Raw genomic sequence first — 15,574 nt, forward strand, 5'->3', positions numbered from 1 at the left:
ATCTGACAGTGATGCTGTCTATCTGACATTTTTCTAGTTTACTAAGAAGTAGGTTGTGGTCTACTTCATCAACCTTGTCAGATGTCTTACTAAAGTCTAAATATACTATGTCTACAGCATTTCGCTGGTGTGCTAATTTAGTTACTTTGGCAAAGAAGAAAATAAGAGTGATTTGGCAAGATCTGTTTTTAACAAACCTGTGCTGGCTTTTAGTTACAACTTTATTTGTTTCTAGATGTTGGTAGATCTGTTTTTATTAAATTTTCCAGTATTTCCCAATACTGACGTTAGGCTGATTTGTCTGTAATTTCCTGGGTTTGGTTTTTTTTCCTCCTTCCCTTTTTTGAAGATGGAAATTACATCATCTCTTTTCCAATCCTCAGGTAATTTCCTGTTGTTCCAGAATTTTTGAAATATATGATACAATGGCTTTGAGATAACATCTGCCAGTTCCTTCAGAACTCTGGGATATAATCCATAAGGTCCCAGTGATTTATATTTATCAAGATCAGTCAGGGGTTCTCTAACCATTTTCTTGCTTATTTTAATTTTTTTTTCTAGTTTAATTTCTATTTCTAGTTTTATCCTGTGATAGTAATATATGTCAACATATAATTTCAGGATTGGTGAATTGGTATGATGAAGCATATGCCACAGTGTCAGATTGTGCAAGTTTGGATACGGAAGAAAAACCTTACTTCAACCTTGACAAGACTGAGTGGCTGCGTCTATTTTATCCATCTGGGTTTGGAGATGTTTCATCCTTATGAAAATGTTTCATCTTTATGTGGGGTTGCATCTTCCTCTTAATGACTGTTGTACAATTTGGATTCACAGCTATTATTTGAGGAACAGGTCGCAGATGAGGCTCATACAGTGGCTTCATACATTCCTCTAGTGTACCAATTGGAGAACCTTATGATAGTTATCATGCTTTGGTCATCTCCTATGTGGATTACTGCAATTTGGTCCATATAGGGTTGCTCTTAAAAGTCCACTGGGAAATGCAGCAGGCAGCAGATTGCAGTGACACCAGCGGTTATGGGCATGAAATGAATGGCCACATCACACCTTTACTGTGTGAGCTGCACTAGTTACTAGTAGGCTTCTGCTGAAATTCTCTCCAGTATTCCTACACAGACTGTTCAACAACTGTTAGTGAAGAAGCCTAGAGGTCTTTCCTAGGCTCAAGGAAATACACAGATATTTTCATAGTTCTTATTGCCCCTTTTTCTCTAAAAACGTTGCTACTCTTACTACATATTTACCTGAAATCACATAATTATTGTGGTCATAAACCAGTGCAAAGCATATATTTACCCAGTCCTTCTATGTATCACATACCAACTTAGTTTCAAAACTACAAATTCAAAACTATATTTCTGAGACACATCTTATTTCTTTCTCTTTAACTATGCAAAATACAAGATTTTTCATCCAAGAACAACAAAAACACAAATATTTCCATCATCTGTAGCATTATCATAGAAAAACACTGCAACAATTCATCTGGAGTGAGATAAACATTTTATCCAAGGCCTGAAAATATTAATGAAGACAATACTTGCATCTGATAAATGCTTAGTTGCTATGGACAATAAAACCATATCCAAAGCATGTAAGATCAACCTTAATAATTAATGCAACACTTTTGTAACAGAAAGGAACAAATTTGATTTTACATCAAATCACAAAAAAAGTTGCCCTGAATCAACAATTAGCAACTGATATGAAAATGAATTTTCACATGTCTGAAAATCCTTCTAAGAAATCAGTGAAATTATATCTATTCAAACTAAGGATAGAGATGGGAAATCTATTTTTTTAAAAAGAGGGTTGGTTACAGAATTCCCAAGACTGAGATTTCTAACCATAGGATTTCTAACTATTGTTAGAAATGGGAAGTTTCAAAACACATCCAGGAGAATTGGAGAACCCAAATAATATTGGAGCGGACATTGCATGCTTGTATTTATTTTTTAAATTAATATGCTGTTCATCTCACTATCCAAAGTGAAGGTGGGCAAATTACAGTGGTATAAAAAACATAAATAAAAAAATCATTAAAAGCATTAAAATTAACAATTGAGTAAAGGGTAAAAGCAAAGGTTATACAAAAATGAGAAATATTTTTAAATGGTATCCTACCTCCAGGAAAGGCTTTTACCAAATCATTTCTTTTTTTAAGATATAAAGGAAAATGTTTGTATGCAAAGGGGATTTCAAAAGAATTTCGCATTACATGAATAGGTTTCATATTAAATAGAGTTACTGTAATCTACAAATTGTCCAACCAGCTAATCGACAATTCTACAAATTGCCCAACCCTCTGATCTCAAAAAGCTGAGAAAGATTGAACCCAATTAGTATTAGAAGTTAGACTCAAACCAACAGCATAGAATAGCTTATGATATGACAAATCATACATTGAGACTAAGGAAAACCAGTGGACATATCCATGAAGTCACTTAGAGTTAAATCTGATTCAAAAGCTTTTCTTTTTATGTCAATCTACTTCAAGAAAAGGTACACTAGAATGCAAGCAGCATCAATGCATTTCACAGACTTAACTCTGAAACTCAGAAATGATACTTAGTATCATATTCTATATATACACCTTTTATACACCATTTATACACCATTTATATGTATATGTATGAACTGAATCATTATCACAGCCTCATAAGAAATTTTGGGCATAATGTTGTGACAACAATATATAAACACTCAGATTTGAATCTGAGGCTCTTACAGACCTAGTTGAATGCTTAAAATTTTACATTACTTTAGTTCCCTAATAGAGTAGAAGAATGAGTGCAATGAATATACATAGAATTGTATTGTTAAGTACAAAATTTAGTTCCAAGAAACAATAGATGGTAATGTATCTGACTCTGTTGGCTTGATCTCAAACAATTTGAGGACACTCATGTTTTTAAACAAATTTTGTTTCTAGTCCTAAAAAATTGAATTCATAACATTGTCATTCTAATGCACTACCACATTATTAGAGGACAACTATTCATTTGTATCATGCAATAAAACATAAAAATTGTAAATCTAATAAAACATTTTTATTTAAAGGTCAATTAAATGATTTTCATCCAGATGAATATTACTATTGCTACTGCATATACACACACATGCACCTACTCACACTTATATAGAAAACTATAAATACATTTAACTATTTAACTATTCTATCTTAGAAGAAAGGACACACAGAAGTTCTAAGCCTTCTTTTTTATTACTACGTAATGTATCATGCTCTGGAAAAAAAAAAGAACTAAGCAGGATATTTTTATTTTATAATAATACCAAATTGAACACAAAGCTTCTACAGAAAATAAAATATTCCACAAAACAGAGTTATAATTTATAAGAAAATTATAATCAGCAATTGTGAAGTTGTTTGCCTTTTGCCTTACCTCTATCACTGAAGTCATCCACAAGAATAATTTCTGCTATCAGGCTATTTGGTGTCCTGTTGATAATGCTGTGTATAGTCCGCAAAAGTGAAGTCCAACCTTCATTATGAAATGGGATAATTATACTAGTGTTTGGGAGCTTCTCCAAGTATACCTTGTCCTTACAGCTGAGGATGAAAAAAAAAGAGGTACCTTGTAAGAATAGAAAAAAGGAGAACTGCATTTTCTCATTTATTACTTTTTCCCAGTAAATATGAATATGATACCACAAACAGATCATGATTTTTGTAGTAGAAATCCTCTATTACATTATCAGTATTGGATATTCAAAATCAATCTGTTCTGAAGGACCAGATTCTTCTTGTTCTTGTTAAGACTGATTTATACTGTTTGAAATGAAAATTCCTTATTTTGGTGAAATATTTCATTTTAGATAACATATAACATAAAAATGTAATATAAAAAAATAACCACCACCCAAACTTTTATTTTGGAATTCTCCAAGGTTACTCTATACAGTATGGTAGATTTCACATAATAAGTTAATGAATAAAATGCATTCACATTTTTTTTGCACCCTAGAGGATGCAAATATCTATTCTTCAGTTTTCTGAAAACTCTAATATTATTTTATTTATTTGTATCCCTTAATACACACACACACACACACACACACACACACACACACTTAAAAAAAGAGAAATCTCACAGGAAATTGTTGCCCCAACATCTTTGGAAGGTATGAAATGAATAAGCTGTATCACTTAAAAATAGTTTAACTGAAATGAGAATTGTATAAGTGGTTGTCAGACAATACTATATGTCATTTTATTCATTATGAACTATCTGTTTTATTTACAATTTAATTTATTTCTATATGTGGAATACTATGGTTTTGTGTAATAAGAAGTTTTTCATTTGATTTAAATCAGCTAGCTTCCTTCAGTAGAAGAGGCTTTTTTGAAGAGGTGCCTGTTGCCAGAAGCTTGGCTATCCTAATGGCAGGAGGTGACTTTCTGGTTTTTACTTCATTCCAAACAGGGAGTAAAATTGTAATAATGTTCAGATTAGGACTAATTTGAAATGGCTGATTGAAACCCAGAACATTATCTTCTGAGCAATTTCTGGAATAGGGGTATGATTATTTAGACAATATCTTGCTTTACAACGTCCTTGCTTCTGCCCCCAGCACAATCTGAAGATTTATAACTCTGAAGTTATAACAACATGTAATCATACTTGTAAATGCCTTTTAAATGTATCACTATTTTATTTATTCATCATCTCACAATCATATGACTCAAAGTGGTATAGAACAGTTAAAAACAAAATGTACTAATTAATATTAATATTAAAAACGTTTAATATTATCAAAGATAATAAAAAGACATTTTAATTTGGACCATTTGTTTGAAATGATATAGGCTGTCCTGCTCCAACAGGTAATTGAAGACTCCAAGACCCCTTTCAACTCTGTTATTCTGTGAAGAATAATATATGAAGATGGAAAATAAAGAGAAAATGGATAAACTCTTTATTGATTAGGTCCTTTAGCTTTCTCTCAAATAACATACCATAGTTCCTATTATCTTCCAATCAGCTTTCAGTTCAATGAATCAAAAACATCAGTTCATCATTTCCCCAACCTAGGGATAAATTGCCATATAGTATCAACTATTTTAATCATTTTCAGACAGCTATAATTAAGCAGGGAATTTAGGATTGTAAATCTTATATTTTCTTGTGTGCTGGATAAGCAGAAATTCCATTTATAAAAGTAAGTAAGACAGAATTATTTAATCTCCTTTACTTATATTCACTCATGCCCTCCTTCATATAAATGCTTCTAGTCCTGCAATATTCATTAAAGTGAGCATGCAACCACCACTGAATGTAAGGATGGTAGAACAGATATTTTTCTCATAGGAAAATAAATAAATTTGATGTGTTTATCTTGGCAAAGTTGGTGAACAGAGGCATATGGAAATGGTTTTGAAGAAAGAATTAAGTAACCATTATATAAGAATCATCTTAGCCCATACAAAAAGGTGCAGGTGAAAAAACCTCAAGTTTACCTTGAGGTTAATACAGGAAAGGATCTCTGTCAGGCTTTCAAGATTTTGCTATTATGCCCTATGACAATAGAGCTTCAGTGGTTCATGTATTGTCTGCCTTCTAAACATGATCTACCTGAATTGGCTGCTAGTTTGTGCTGGAAGTGGAGTGTAACAAAATGTTGTTGAAGCATAGCTATTGTTTTCTGTGATTGGTGTGTCCATTGAAGGTTCCTAAATTACCTTAAGATTAGTAGTTCCATTATTCAGCACAAAACGTCTTGATCCTTTCCTCTCCCTATAGTCTTCATAGAAAAGCCTTTAAGCCAAAGGCAGGGAGTTGGTAATCTGATGTTATATGTGACCCAGACATAGAACTATATTTTATATGATACAGATAAAGCAGAAATGAAGAGTGGTGAGAGAAATTGAACCACACTTTATATAAGGATGAAATAAACCTGAGGTATACACAAGCTCTGTACATTAGGAACCAAACTGAATGGTCTTGAAAAGTCTGCCTGAGAGAATAAACAGAATGTCAGAATTCTGGCTGGTAAAGAAATTCCATATGCAGCAATATTGTTGAAGTCTTATATAATATAAGCCTCGCTAATACAATTCTAACAGTGCAAATAAATTCTTAGAATAATCAGCACTATTTAAATATAAAATGTAAGTGCAAGTTTATCTCTAGAGAAATAAGCTTGTATCAGCCGACAAGTAAAAGTGAACATTCAAGTATAAGTGGGAAAGCCGAAAAGCTATTTCGTGAACAACTTAATAAGGCACAAAACATATCTGTATATTGCTAGCAACAAGATAACATTTAGAAATTCATCATTTTACAAGAATGTTGAAATAGTATTTCAATAATGAAGTAGAAATAATGAATAAAAAGTGAACATTTCTTCTTTTTAGTAAAATGGATTGGGTACTGAGGTTAGTTGATCAAAGCATCGAGATTCAAAAGCAACAAAACCATTTTCTTGACTAATTTGTTTTACTGGCTGACACTCAAATATACAATAGCATTTAATATTGAAGACTGCATCTAAGTTGTATCACATCGTCATATTTAAGTACATTATAGGCAACATTTATGTTGTCATGTCATAATGCATATTCCATCTCCCCCCCACCACCATTTATGTTTCCAAGGATGCCTATGAATACACATTTTCTCTGAGGACAAGTGTGAAGAATGAAAAGACCGATGAATGGAAAATAGACCCAGTGTTCCCTCTTTTATTTATGCCTTGCTAAGATTCCATCTAGCAATCAGTGAGAAGCAAGTCCTTTAAGAGGTAGCTTCGTTTTCTGCCAGGGAAGTCCACAAGTCCACACAGATCCATTTAGCTAAAGATAATCATTAAGATCTTGCATAGAGAAACTTGACTTGGATGTATACATGCATGTATTAATTGACTGCATTAGGAGATAACAACAGCAGCAGCCCATACATGATTTAGAAACTCATGCAACAGCTGAGAGAGGGATTGCAGAGATCAAGCCAGCTAGGAGAAATTATAGCAATTGCCAAGTAGCTGAAGAGAGGGCTAAGAATGTGGGAAGGTAATCTGGTATTAGCAGTGGAAAATGGCACTGAAAATGGTAGGCCGGAAGGCCGTAGCAGTTGGGAAGACCTCAGAAGCACAGATAGGGTGGAAAGACAGCTCCGACTCCTTCAGAAGAAAATGGCAGCAGCTGTATTGTCAAGTGAAACAGAGAATCTGTGAGGACTAACAGCTGTAGCAGACCTTGCTGACCTCTGCGCTCCCCCCAAAACAGAAGACCATACAAGAGTGGAGTGAGTCAATTGGCTGCAGCCGCCTGGAGAGGATTCTAGGTGGTGTGCAGGCAGCAGCCTTAGGCATTGGGATTTTTCAAATTTCCAGCCACTGCCACACTGTCAGGGTGAAGAGAGCAGAACCAGTGTCATCTGATTGACCGCAGCGAAATCTGATCTAGATTCCAGGATCGGGCCCCAGGATGCCCGCACTGCTCAGTTGACTGGTGCTGAGCCCCACAGTCAGCTGTCCCCACTGCACAAGTTTTGACAGGGTGCAGGTTTGAGTGAAAAGCAGCTGCTGCTCACATTGGAGACAATGTGCAATGTTGATGGCCAGAAGGAAGAGACAGCAAGCCAGGACTCCCAGCATTGGATGTTTTATCACTTAAAGAAAAAACAAGTCCTTTTTGGTGCGATATGCCCTCCCTGTCCACAAAATTGTTTCTACTGTGTGTGGAATAAAGGAAGGTTTGCCCAGTGTCCTACTTTCCACTTTTATTTTTGCTAGTATAAAAAGAGTTGCTAGATTATCTCACACTGAGTAAAGCTGGAATAATGTGCAGATAATGGGGTATGATGGAAAAATAATAAAATAAATATGCTAACTCTTTTCCAATCTCCACATTTATCTTTAATTCTCCTTCCCCTCCTTTCCTGTTGCAAACACTTTTCCTATTTTCCTCTCTGCTGTCTCTTCCCCATCATTCTAAACATTGCTATATTTTCACTGCCAGAATAGCCTTATCATCATGTCCCAAGGAGAACAATGCAAAGCACTCACCTAAAAAAAGTTCACCTAGGAAGCAGATGGTGAGAAACTGCAGATATTCCATCACCATCAAGTGTGTAATGTCTCAACATCCCATCCTCTGTGAAATTCTTAGCAATTTGCTTTACAAAAATATTTTCCTTTGTTTGAACATCTTATCTCACTTGCTCAAAATGCCTCCAGGAATCAGCCGCTTCAGATTTCCCACAGTTGAATCCCAAAATGTATAAAGATCCCTTCCTTTCCAAGCAGGCAAGAAAAAGCATGGGAAAGGAGAGAGGGGAAGAGAAAGAGGGAGAGGGAGAGAGGGATACCACACAAGAAGAGAAAGAAACAAATATCCCATCCTCAAACAAAGGAGCATCATGCTGCCAAGAAAGGGCCACTCAGTTGTGGGATACCCACAGCAACTCTTCTTATAGCAGCAAAAATAAAAGTAGAAAGTGGGACACCAGGTGATGGCTTCTTTTTTTCTACACATAGAAAAAACAATTTTGTTGCCAGAAATGCCATATTGCACCAAGAAGAATTTGCATTATTATTTCAAAGGCAAACCGCCCAATCCTGGGAGCGAGGAAAGAGGAGATAAAAGTATTAAAAATTTTGGCCGCAGAGCCTTAAAGAATTAGATAGAATAAAACATCAATAGGGCAGAGATGAAAAAAAAATGAGAATTATTAGCTAAGCTGTAAATAGCAAAAGCACAAAGATAAGAAAATAAAATAGAATATAGAACGATAGGATAAGATAAAAATTAGAAATAGAAAACTGAAAAATAGAAAACAGGCTGTAGATTAGCGTTCAGAACCTAAGAGATAACTTCAGAGCACATACAGTAGAGCATAAGAATGCAGGAATGAAGAAAAGGTAAATCAAAAGGCAATTGGACAATGAAGATTTTTTTTGTATGATTTATTGTTGGTTTTTCTAACAGGTTAATTTATGTCTTTGCTCCTAATCCCATAATATGGTGGCAAAACATTCCACTTGAGAAGAATACTGAAGAAATAGTACATTTATGAATATATACCTTAAGTAGTCCCTGATTTATGACTACAATTGGAATCATAATTTTCATTGCTAAGCAAGGTGACTATTAAGTGGATCATTTTATAGGCATACAATTTTACAATTTTGGTTTGGTTTAGTTTATTGGATTTATATGCCGCTCTTCTCCCAAAGATTCAGGGTGCCGTACAACATTAAAAAAAACATATTACAAAAGTTAAAAAAAATATAATATCCAAAAAACAAACCCAATTAAGATTAACAATAACATTTTAAAAAAGAATTTGATTAAAATTAACAATAATCAATAATTTATTTTGTTTTGTTCAGGCCAGGCTGGCTTGCTGGAAAAGCCAACTTTTTAGGACGTGTCGGAAGGACCGGAGGTCGGGGATTATACGAAGCTCCAGGGGCAGCTCATTCAAGAGGGAAGGCACTACCATAGAAAAGGCTCTCTCCCTGGGGGTCGCTAGCCGACACTGTCTGGCCGACAGCACACTAAGGAGGTCAACTCTGTGGGATCGCACTGGACAGTGGGAGGCTACCGGTGGCAGTAGGTGGTCTTGCAGGTATCCTGGGCCTAAGCCACACTTGTTAGGCAAATCACTGTAGTTAAATGAATCACATGGTCATTAAATGAATCTGGCGTCCCCATTGAGTCTGTCAGAAGCCAACTGGGAAGGTCGCAAATGATGATCACATGACTCCAGGATGCTTCAGCCATCGCAAATACATGCTGGTTGCCAAATGCCCAAGTTTTGCTGCTATGTCACTGTTTTCAGTGAAGTTATAATTGTGAATGGTTGCTAAACGAATGATTATAAGTTTAGGACTACTTATACTGCACTCCACTAATGCTTTGTTGCTGCTAATGCCTGATCAATATAGAATGTCCTCCCAGGAAGTATAGGTCTGAATTTGAGGATTATTATTATTTACTTCCATTCTTTGTATGTATTCACTAAGTAATTTCTAGTAAGCTATCTTCATATAAACAAATGTCTGCTTTGATAAAAATATTGAATATGAATGTTTAAACCTTTACATCTTTTATCTAGAGCATTAACAATTAAGTGGTTTGTTTGCTAGGGGTTTGTGTATTATGTAAAACTGAAAAAGCCCTAAAAGTGATGTCTTGGACTATATCAGGGATGTCAAACTGGTGGCTCACAGGTTGGATGCATCATGTGCAGGCCAGCCCACCCGGCTCCGCAAAGGCAAAAAAAATCATGGAACATCACGTGATGTGACTGAGTTTAACACCCATGGACTATAGAGATCGACAGCTGGCTAATTAATCACAGAAGCAGGCTTGAAGATTTAGCTTATAAAAGCAGTTGACACCCATGTTTCTCAGGAGCATCATATAAAAAATATGTGGTTTGGGTACCAATTCGTTAATTAATTAAAGTGTTCAAAAGATTCCAAGATTATGAAATCTTGCCGGTTTTGGTGATATCACACCTTATGGAAGAACCTGAAATATCTCAAGAAATTAAAATGATGCTGAGATGCTAACAATTTTAGCATAATGTAAACTATGTATTTATTCAAGTTACACATTGTTGTCATATATTCATGACAATAATGAATTAAAACAAATACACTGTCCTTCAGTAAAACCATTCAAATTGCTTTAAAAATAAATTACAACAATAATCAAATATCTTCCAACATGGATCCTTCCATCTTCAATAGAGAAGAATATATGTATTCTAGCTAGGGAGAACGCTGGGTGGGCAGACTGAGGCAAGCCAGGTCTTTCAAATGCTAACAGCTTTAATGCTTAACAGGTTGCCAAACGCAGCAATTCACAACTCGCACATCTCAGTTAACTGCCAACAGCTGAGCCCTGTTTGACAGCTCTTTATATATACCGGCTGTCAAACAGGTAGCCAATCAGGAGTGAAAACAACACCCCCTAGGCAGATGGACTGGAGGGAGAACTACTGCACATAGCACTCCTCCACACTTAGAATGTGCATGCATAATCTTCTAAGTAGACTGGGTGGCGCCGGAGCCACCCAGATCTTTTTAGTGTTCCTTGGCTCATCGGAGCTTGTGGATTATTTGGAGATGACACCATCTTTTTTCCCGGAGAGGCCTTCTTTGCTGCAGGACCCGGCGACACTGGAGTGGCACTGTGAAGATCAGGTAAGTCTATGGTTGGTTTTACTTCAGTGGCATTGAACCTCTTGAGGGTAGGCGAGCCAGATCGTGGTTCTCTTTCCTCAGAGTCAGTTGGGGCTGTCTGTAGGCCTCGTTGTTTCATTTGTTGGGCCTGCTGAGCCCTTAGCTGGTTGAGATGTTGCCTCCAAACCCTGTCCCATCTATCTCTACCTCGTAGGAACAGGGTCCCGCAATTCCTACTACTACTCCTGGCAACCATAGTGGGTGGTCTGAGTAATTCTGGGCATAGACCTTGGCCTATAGGCCAAACCCTTTAAGCTGTCTGTGGGAATCTCGGGGCCTAGTCTGGGTGGAGGCAGTATAACGTGGTCCTTAGAACAATAAGAGTTCTGCCGGACTCTTATTGGTGATTGTGCATGGGGTGGCATGCTGCTATAATAAGAACCGGTCAATGTTTTCCTGTCAGTTGCCAGACCCAAATCTACCCAGGGCCTCTTTAGGCAGATGGACTGGAGGGAGAACTACTGCACATAGCAATATGTATCTCAGGGTTGAATTGTAAAGTCCTTGGTGCTGTTTGAACTTAATTGTGTGTTTGCAGATGTTTATTCTCTGACAAGGTAACATGTCAAACTAAGTAGCACTCTTGATGTTACCTAGTCAGCTAATGAAATGTCTGAAAGCAAACTACCAAGCTCGGAAAGTACCTTAGACTTCACAGATCCTTCCATTTTACAACCAATAATGAACAAATGGCAACTGACATACCAGGCACTTAACACTTTACCCTAATGCCTGAGAAAACAGTCAGGTCTTTAGCACATTATGAAATGCCACCAGTGTCAGGGCCCTCTGGGTCTCTTCAAAGATGCTTTTCGACAAAGTAGATGCCTCAAAGGAGAAATCAAATCCACAATATGAGATGTTTTAATGGAAGGGAGCCAGGATATGTCCATCATGTCTGCTTTGGTGGGAAAAGTAGAAACAGTTGGATGCAAATAGCCCCTCAGTTAGTCTCACCCTGGGCCAAATAAGCTTTATAAGCCAGCAACTTGAATTGCACCCAGAGACTCATTAGAAGTTAATGCAAATGGTGCTATTATATATGAACATATTGTGAAATGACCAGAATGGTCTATACTGTAAATAGTATAGTACCACCACACTATGGACCAGTTGCAATTTTCAAGTGCTCTTTAAGTGCAACCTTGTGCACAGCACATTATAGTAATTCAAGTGATTGCTATATGAATTGCTGAGAATAGAACATTATTATTTATTTGTATTTTTCTTAACTAGGAATTCTACACACTGGTAATCAGAAAACTGTTCCTAAAAACAGAGACTACTGATAGTTTTTTAATAGGATACAAACAGTTACTAGTTTGATAATCAGAAAATTAGAAGTATTTTTTTTTAAAAAAAGAGCAGGTTAATTAAGGGTTACAAAAGGCTTTTATTAAAGTGTAACGGAATAGCTAGCTATATTTGAGAATAGAGTTTCGTCTATGCCATACTTTCTTATAATGCATGAGATTTGAATGGAAGAAATTGTCTTGTATTTAAAATATCAATTTAAAAGAAACTTTAATTATTACTAGTATAGCTCCAATAAAACATGCTTTTTCTTACCTGCTCTTTCATAATAATAAATTTTTAGCAGCCCTATCTTTAAAAGTCTGCAGGACAACATTTCAAAACAGCTTGAGCTTTTTAAATGGTAAAACAGGGTTGGCAGCATTCTATGAATTTACCCTGTTTTCCTGAAAATAAGACCTCCCTAGATAATAAGCTCAATCAGGCTTTTGAGCACATGCGCCAAAATAAGCCCTCCCTGAAAATAAGCCCTTCCTGAACATATTGCGGCACAGCAACAGCCATGAGATGACCACGGTCACCATCTCCTGCACCTCAAAAATAATAAGACCTCCCCAAAAATAAGGCCAAGTGCTTATTTCTGGGGTCAAAAGAAAATAAGATCCTGTCTTATTTTCAGGGAAACACGGTATTTAAAAGGTCAATTAAAAAACCTGAAGTTTGTTTGACTCCATAGTTATAACAATAATATTTTATGCTTGTTAATAGTTACTAGTGGAAGACCAGCTACTACTACTACCATTTAAATCTGTTGTACGTATCAACAGATTTTAAAATGCCCTTCCTGCTAGAAAAAGAAATATATAAAGAAAAAAATATACATAAAAGACCCAAGTATATCTAGTAGTTAAGGCGCCAGGGTAGAAACCAGGAGTCTTTCTAGTCCTGCCTTAGGCGTGAAAGCCAGCAGTGGGACTTTGGAACAGTCACTCTTTCTCAGCCCAATTTCCTCACAGAGTGAGGAAAAAATAGGAAGAGGAAGGTGTATTACATGTTCTCTGCCTTGAATTATTTATAAAAAGTGGGATATAAACTAAAACAAATAAATCACAAGGGAGATGTGTTGTCTGCAAAACCTTTAGGAAATAAGAGAGAATAAATGACAAGTATAGGAATTCAGTGACAATTAAAGTAACCCCACCTCAATTTTCAAAGTCAAAACAAAGAGATAAAGTTTCAATTTTCCATTCAGTTTTTGACAGTTTTTGTAACTATTGCTAATAGGGGGTATTTTAAAGGACACAGAGAGAAAGAGCTGACCTTTTCTTTATCAGAGAAACTACAATACTACCTGACATTAAGCCAGTGACCGGTATGCTACAGAAAAATACCAGCCTAAAACATTTTCAAGCAAAGATTTACATAGTACCATATTTTTCAGAGTATAAGACACACTAGAGTATAAGACTCAACAAGGGTTTGAAGAGGAAAATTTTAAAAAGGTTTTTGCACTCTGCAATCCTCCCAAAAATGGTCCATTTTTTGTGAAAACAGGCCTGTTTCCCCCCCCCCCAAGGGCATGAATAGCCTTTAGGAAGCTTACAGAGTGTTCCTGGGGGAGGGCAAAATGTGCAAAAAATGGCTCACTTTTGTAAAAAAGGGGGTATGGATAGCCTTTAGGAAGCTTATAGATGCTTCTGGGGTATAGGGGGATAAAATTGAGCAGAAAACAGCCCTCCTCAGCTAAAAGCTTCCTAGAGGCTCTGCACGGCCATTTTGGTGAAGGGATTGAGTTTCGGGAGACAAAAAATGCTGCATTCAGTGTATAAGACACACCCAGATTTTCAGCCTCTTTTTTGAGGTAAAAAGGTGTGTCTTATACTCTGAAAAATACAGTAATTGTCTCAGCCTGTCAAAGTATTCAATTTATGGGAGTTAGCTAGAGCCATACCAGATTTCTTTTTCAATCTAGCCTTGTCAGTTGAACTTGATAAAGCAGTGATAACTAGTAATTTGCACAACCATTTGACAGGTCTGTAAAATTAGTAAGGATGGGACAAATGAAAATAATTTCAGCCATCATGGTAGTGCACTGCCTCAAAGCCTTAGAGGGTACAAACATTACAGAATATTTCTGTATTAAACTGGAAATTAAAATACTAATATAAACTTAACTCACGTGTAAAGCCAGAGAACCTGGATAGAAACTGGTTCCTAAATCAGCTTTTAAGTTGAATAGTACAGTTAAATTGGTTTGTGTATAACTACATTGACCTCCGGGGGTTTTACTATTATTTTATTTATATGCTATAGGTGTCATTATAAAAAGGGACTCACACACAATTATTCAAAAAATGTTTTCTCCACCATGTCTTTGGATCGGAGAAGCAGATGACTTTGCTCAACAACTCTATCCAACTAGTTTAGGGGTGGAACATGTGGAGTTATGTGGAAGGAACAGCATGCAGTGCTCTTATCTTCTCAGGCTTGCTCTTCATATACTAACCATATTTAAAGAGAAGTAATGCAAACAGAGTAAAACTTACATCTTTTAATCATATGGCTGCTAATGTCCCCCCTCCATCCAAGTATCTTAAATTTATTTATTTTAGTATATGACATCTACAGAGTTCATGCAATCACAAATTTAGTTTAAATAAAGTGTCAACTAATACACAGTGCTGTGCAAAAGTGTTAAGGCAGTTGTCCAAAAATGCTATAAATTAAGAATGCTTTCAGAAATAGAAATGTTAATAGTTTATTTTTATCAAGTAACAAAATGGAAATTAAATGAACAGAAGAGAAATCCACATCAATATTTGTGGTGACCACCCTTTGCCTTCAAAACAGCATCAGTTCTTACACTTGCACAAAGTCAGTGTTCTGACCTAGGCTTCCTGAGACAGTACAAAGCACATGCTTAGTCCCCAAAACCCTCTTTTTATTTCAACAGCTGTGAATTATGTTCATTCACAGCCCATAATGAGTCGCAAACAGTTTGTAAAGAGTCTGACAGAAGTCTGCCAAAGTCTTTTGGGATAAGGCTGATAAGCACCTACCTTTATCTCCCTTGAAA

The 15,574-nt window shown here is 36.1% G+C and overlaps 1 protein-coding gene across 4 annotated transcripts in view; it reads right to left on the minus strand.

The window, feature by feature from the left end:
* The window catches only part of GALNTL6 (polypeptide N-acetylgalactosaminyltransferase like 6), a 576,396-nt gene that overhangs the window by 309,911 nt on the left and 250,911 nt on the right, over nucleotides 1–15,574 (minus strand). For all 4 annotated transcript variants that reach the window (XM_014068575.2, XM_087724585.1, XM_087724584.1 and 1 more), the window contains one exon: nucleotides 3,429–3,595. In XM_014068575.2, coding sequence (XP_013924050.2) covers nucleotides 3,429–3,595 — 167 coding nt within the window. The remainder of the gene's footprint in view (nucleotides 1–3,428; nucleotides 3,596–15,574) is intronic.

Source organism: Thamnophis sirtalis, unplaced genomic scaffold (genome assembly GCF_051295495.1).
Source record: "Thamnophis sirtalis isolate CommonGarterSnake01/CBP01778 unplaced genomic scaffold, rThaSir2_p1.2 scaffold_10, whole genome shotgun sequence".
NCBI classification, from domain to species: domain Eukaryota; kingdom Metazoa; phylum Chordata; class Lepidosauria; order Squamata; family Natricidae; genus Thamnophis; species Thamnophis sirtalis.